Source organism: Lepidochelys kempii, chromosome 3 (genome assembly GCF_965140285.1).
Source record: "Lepidochelys kempii isolate rLepKem1 chromosome 3, rLepKem1.hap1, whole genome shotgun sequence".
NCBI lineage: Eukaryota > Metazoa > Chordata > Testudines > Cheloniidae > Lepidochelys > Lepidochelys kempii.
This window is the reverse complement of record NC_136382.1, coordinates 167,559,387-167,565,890: the sequence shown is the minus strand read 5'-3', so window position 1 is coordinate 167,565,890 and position 6,504 is coordinate 167,559,387. Positions and strand designations below refer to the sequence as shown.

The 6,504-nt window shown below is 45.1% G+C and overlaps 1 protein-coding gene across 1 annotated transcript; it reads right to left on the bottom strand.

Moving 5' to 3' along the window:
* Nucleotides 1-240: 240 nt before the first annotated feature.
* BATF3 (basic leucine zipper ATF-like transcription factor 3) lies at nt 241-6,285 on the bottom strand. Its single transcript, XM_073335287.2, has 3 exons — nt 5,886-6,285; nt 3,387-3,491; nt 241-895 (listed from the first exon to the last, which is right to left on the bottom strand). The coding sequence occupies exons 1-3, from the start codon at nt 5,955-5,957 to the stop codon at nt 710-712; spliced, it is 363 nt and encodes a 120-aa protein (XP_073191388.1). The 5' UTR covers nt 5,958-6,285; the 3' UTR covers nt 241-709.
* Nucleotides 6,286-6,504: the final 219 nt, after the last annotated feature.

The window sequence follows — 6,504 nt, the reverse complement described above, 5'->3', positions numbered from 1 at the left end:
AACTCTTTGAGGATTGATGGTTTGAGGATTGGTGATTAGGGAAGTGAAGATGATCTACACTCAGTTGTTACACAACCTTCAGAAGGGAAGCCAATAAAGCTTTTCAAACATCCTGAAGCTGGTGATAAGCAAATAATAAGGCACACTGAAAGCAGGGAGATTAGCATTAGACTTTGGATTTGACAAATGAGCAAATGTAAAGGTGTTCAAAAGGCATTGGATATCGAAGAAGGTGGGAGACACCATAAAGAGAAAAAGAGCACATTGATTTTATTAGCCAAACCCGAGTGTAAACAAAAAATGAGCAGCCAGGATATTATATATATAAGAACTATGGATGACAACCTAACAACTCAGAAATAATAGCTGGCATAGTGTGGGGTAAATCATATCCTAGCCTAGACTGCTATTTTTCTCCAGAGTTTCCATCCTGTAAAAGCAGATTGTATCATATTTTGCCATTTATGAACATGAAACAGTGTATTACAGGTTCTAGGAAATAAATTGTAGCTCAGTCTTGTTCTTCCCACACTGACCTTTTTGATATTCAGAGGATTTAGAGACGTAAAGGCCTATTAGATCAAGTCCATCCCTCTGCAAAAGGGAGGATATACCTGCATTGTGGTGAAAAAAAAAGAAGCTGGATCTTTAAATCTCTCCTATTTACGTGCAACAATAACCAGCATTTAAAGGCAATAAGGAGGAGCTCTCATCTTGGCAGGCAACTGGTGAGGGCATCAGGCCTGGGTATGGTCACAAAATTCATGGAGCAGTGCAATAAAGGGCAGATCTTTTCATGGTCCTTCAACACCTCGCTCAGGTGTTTCATCTCATCTGTTAGCTTCCCAATCTCTCTTTTCAGGGAGGTATTTTCTTGTTCAAGGCACTCATATTCCTGGAATGAAAAAAGGAAGCCCACTGCTAATAAAAACATTCCTTTCGGTGCCTTCACCTTTTTTAATCAAACGATAGCAGAATAAATTGTTATTTCTGCTTATTTAATGTTTTGAAATCTAATGTAAGAATCAAAATACTGAACTAGCCTAATAAATACAGATGTTCGTTACAATACAACTGTTACTATCCATGTTCTTACTGAGCTACTGTTGTGGGCCCAGATCCTGAGCTGTGGCCACGAAGCATGTAGTCCCACTCAGGAGGGGACTGCAAAGCTAGCATTTAGCCACTTTTGCATTCTCCTGATCCTGGGCTAATCTATTTTGTTCTAGTTCTCCCATCACAAACTGTTGTAGCCTAAGGGTGCTCTAGGTTGTGCTTGCTGGCAATGGCCCAAAGGGACCATTCTGGGAACCAGGGATTTCAGGAGTGTGGGCTGTGACCAGGATACCCAGCTTCTTTCCCCAACCATATCCTCTGCACTGGTTGAAGGGATGGGGTGGTTTAGGAGTTCCACACCATCCTCTGCAGGCTGCAAAAGGCAGTTTTGTATTGCCTAAAAAAATGAAAAGTACCTAAGTTAGACTGGGCAGAGTCTTGGTCTGCTTTGGGAAACGTGAGTAGTTGGGCAACTGCCAAAGTGCTAAATCTGTGCCTGGAGTTTCTTCCCTTTCAGGTGTACAATGACTTGTGTGGCTGCGAAGCCCAGATTGGCCATGTAATGCCATGAAAGCTACTGACCCCAAAGTCTGGCCCTGAGAGCAGCTAACTCAGCTCTACATTCTGCATTTATGTTTCAGAACGAAACTAAGCACTACTTTCTTTCTACATTATCTACTACATAAAATAATGATTACAAAATTGGAAAACATCTGTGAGCCCCTCATTTTCTGCTGTCACCTGCCGCTCTTCTGGGACTTGACTAACTTGCTAGAGACCTTGTAATATAAACTGAACTGGTATATATGCTGGGGGAGAGGGGTATTATTATTAATTTATTATTATTATTATTTGTATTAGTGTAGCACCTAGGAGTTCCACTCGTGGACCAGTACCCCCTCTATGCTAGGTGCTGTACAGACACAGAACAATAACACAGTCCCTACCCCAAAGAGCTTACAATCTAAATATAAGACAAGAGACAACAGACGGATGAGGGAATACAGTGAGATGATATTGATCAGCATGAAAAGGCTGTGGGATCACTGTTTCAGTGCAACTGCAGTTATTCTCTGGTTTTCACTTTCAACTGAATGTGTGTTAGCAGGGTTAACTTCCACAGAAGTTCATATCTAGATCAACACAGGCTGTCCAACCACCATGACCAGTGTGCTTATATTGCAAGAAAATAATCATTCATCATATTTTCCTATCTGAAAATGCAAATATCCCACAATCCAGCAAGTGTAACAAACTGTTTCCCTCTGAAGTTATCTTTATTGTTCCCCCTTTAAAATGTGTTTGAATTTAATGCTCACAAGAGCACTATGAAGAATCAAATATGCAGGTAGGTTCGATGTTGGTTTCTAAACACAGCTCTGCCATTGCACCCACATCAATCCTGACCCACACTCCTGTTATTCCAGTCCTGCTTCTTACCTGAGCAGAGACTGCCTCTGGGAATGAATTAACTGAACTGAATTATTGAAGAGTTTGGAGGCATTCTGTAGTAGACACCAGGGGAAGAAAAGCTCAGAAATTTGGCATTTCATCTCTAGAAGTTGGTATCGTGGAACCCAGGTATGGTGACCCTAGTACAAGTATTTCCTGCACTTCACAGTGTTTTGCAAGAACAAAAGACATGAAAAATTGTCTTCTGTGGATAAATTTTATTTTCACAATGTAGAAGATAGAGATAATTCTGTGCTGAACTGGGCCCTGAAGCTGCATCACTTACATAAAGGCATTAGTAGCATAGTAGTAAATATTTATAGTATGGTGGTGCCCAAAGCCCCAGTCGAGCCGGAAGCCCCATTGTACTGGCTGCTGTACAAACACTGAAAAGAGACATGCCTGCCCTGTTAGAGTTACAACTGAACAGACAATAGGACTACCATATTATATTATTGATGCTGAGGGCTTGTTAATAGGATTTCAAAAAGGATCAGACATTTATATGCACAATGGAAACATCCACAGTTTAAGATAGGATAAAATATATATAAACTGTCTAAACCCTCATACTTCAGTGACTTATTGGAGTTAGGAGAAGCTTCCCCTATGGGAAGCTTATTCCTTAATTGTTCAGTATAAAGATCTAACACTGTTGGCAAGTTCCAGATGTTTCAATGTAGGCAAAATATTGGACTAGACAGCTCACCAGCATGGTCCAGTATGGTAATTCATATGTTTTTACACCAAACCCATACTTCCTCATGCTGGATTAGTACAAAAATCATTTCATATCCCTGTTTAAGAAATGCATAGTATGGTTAAATTCCGCACACAACGCTCAAAAGACAACAGCAACATATGAAGTACCCATTCACCTCATGGAGTTTGTCTGCTTTCTGCGTTTGTTTCTTCCGGCTTCTTTGGGCAGCGACTCTGTTTTTTTCTCTCCGTCTTATCTTCCTATCATCCTCTTCAGGACTCTGAAAAACCAAACCAAACACATCTTGTTGCTGTTTTTTTAAAAAGTGCACTGAGATTCAAAAAGCAAGGAAATAACTTTTAGTGAAAATAAGCAAACAATCTGGTGTGCTTCATAATAATAATATTTCATTCTTACATAATCCTCTCCATCCACACATCTTAAAGCACTTTGCAAAGGTCAGTAAGTAGCATTATCTCCATTACACAGACAGGGAAAATGAGGCATGGAGATTTTCAAAAGTGCTGAGTATTTGTAGCTCCTATTGACATCAGTGGGAGCTGGGGTTGTTGAGCAAGTCAATGGCACAACCAGGACTAAAAAATAGAGAGGCCTGATTCTGCGGTACCCTGCATCCAAGGGGCTAGAACTAGGGGTGCTGAAGGTGTAGCAGCACCCCCTGGCTTGAAGTAGTAATAACAACCAAATTCATTCTTTCCACTTTCAGCACCCCCACTATAAAAATTATTCCAGTACCCCTGCCTGTATCTTGCCCTAACTCTACCAATCAGAATAATAGCGTTTATGTCCATTTAATCCAGTAGACCATGTGGTCTTCCAGAAACAACCTTGTTGATTACATAAATAGCATATAATACACATGCCACAGTATCTTTGAAATTTACACCATCACAGATGTTTTAGCTTTTTAGAAAGGAAAATCTCCTATACAAAATATCTTACTAAGAGATCCTGTTTTGGATTAATGTTTTCGTGTATTGTTCACACACAAAATCCACTCACAACCTAGAAAATAACTTTCTGTTTTCATTATGGAGTCTTGATCATGGTTTGTGGAGGCTTCAGGAGGCTTTTCATTATAAATCCAATGATTAACCCTCCCTTGCATACCTGAAAAATTCTCCATGTGGTCTGAAATTTCATTTGCTTCCTCTCAGGCTAGAGCAGAATTTTATATACATTAAAGGAATCGAGTAAACAAGCCTTCCTGGTAGCTAACAATGCCCAGCAACAGTTGTCTGCAGATCTAAGTCACATTCGACTTAGAAGACAATAAGATTTTTATTGTCCAGAGAAAGAACATTCATCACCAAGCTGCAGCAAATTCTGCAGAAGAGTGAGCAGGGATTGGAGAGCAGGGGGAGGAGTTCCCCATGCATGCTGCAAGTATTTCCCTACAGCTCTGTAACAGGACATGATCAATTGCCTTTCATGTTGGTTTAGAAAGAAGACACAGAGTTCATCCCAGCATGTCAATGACAGTGTTAAGGCTGCTGGCAGCGGTGGCTGCTGTTGCTCCTAGCAATGTTTACTCCAAAGTACGTCAAGTTAACCACTGTTTCCTCTCTTACAAGGAAGATTTATGATAAAGTCCGTGAACTGAACTAATCTCTGAGGTAACACTGTGGAGTCGCACCAGTGATGAATTCCACCCCATGTGTCAGACATGCTCAGGAGAGACATATGTCTGTGTGTGGTTTCATGAAAGAAAGGGCTACAGTGGGCAAGAGGAGCGCCCATGGTAATTACAGATCCATGGAAAGAGGGCATCTTGCTCTGTTCTGCATCTTCCCTAGGGGCTTAGAGATTACAGCACAGGCATCTCCAGGCAGGAGTTAGTGTCCCAAGACAAGCTCAGGACAACCAATACCAACATCAATGAGATGCTGCTCTTCATCTTGGGAAGCAGGGAAGCAGCCATTTCTCTTAGGGTTGCCAACTCGCCAGGATTGTCCTGGAATCTCCAGGAATTAAAGGTTATGTCATGTGATGAAACCTCCAGGAATATGTCCAGCTAAAACTGGCAGCCCTACAGTTCTGATCATCCTGTCTCCTACCTGTACATCCTGATCCTGGCTGCCATCCTGTGAATCTGCCCTGCCAAGAAGAGGAGAAAAGCCTTCTTTGCCTGCACCTCCCACCTGACTGTGGTCACTATGTTATAGGGGACTCAGCGTTATGTATTTGGGACCCAGTTCCAGCTGTGCCATAGATCAGGACATGGTCCTGTCAAAAGTGATCCCCATGCTGGACCCCGGATCTACAGCCTCAGAAACGTGGGGGTGAAGGATGCCACCTATGGTAGTGAGGAAAACATTTCCTCCTGTGATGTGATTTGCAGGGAGTCCATAAAGAATAAGCAACAATTGCTCAAATTAAGAGAGAGAGAGAGGACCAGAGGCAAGTCGGTGCCAAATTGAAGAAAAGCACTCGGCGCACACAAGGGGCTTCAGCCACCTTTGTACAGGGGCAATGGGATGAGAGCAGGGAAAGGCTGCTCTGACATCCCGGCCCACGCCCTCCAGTGCTTCTCCACAGCCTGCTCCTGCCCGGCTGGTGTCCCGCCCCAAGCCCCGGCTGCTGTGCCACTCGGACCCTGACTACCGCTGCCGCTGCCCTGCACCCTTCATCCTCCCCTTCCCCTGCCCGGTACCTGCGGCTGATTCCCATCGGAAGAGGCGCTTCTCTGCAGAACGCTGCCCGAAGCCGGGACACCGTGCGACATCCCGGGAGCTGCTGAGCGGCCAGGGCCGCGGCGGGAGCCCAAAGAGCAGCCACGCTCCCCGCACCCCGGCCCCTGCCAGCGCACTCCTGTCCCCAGCCTCGCTAGGGGGAAACTCCGGCCCGGGGCATCCCGGCAGCCAGCACCTGGCTGCAGCGGCTCGCACGCTCTCTGTGCTTCCCCAGCCCCCGGGGAGGAGCCGCCCCCTCTGCCCGGATCCGGCCGCCGCCGCAGCCTCCGGGAGGCAGAGCCTGGGAGTCCCGCACTCACGGCGGCGGCAGCTCTCGCTTGTCAATTTCATGGAAGTCACGTGGCGCCCTTTGAAACTTAGGAGGGAACTAGCTGCGAAACCGCAAGGGTGGCTGCGTGGGGAAGCGAGAGGGGCTACGGAGCACAGCCAGGCGGGGGGAGGCCAGAGCTCCCTTCCTCCGCACGCCTCGGCGGGCGTGTGAGAGCGATACTCCGAGCGATAGATACCCCAGCACCGCGGGGGAGGGCAATTTGGGAAAGAACTGAAGGCTACACCCGCACCGGAAAGCGATTCCTTGGC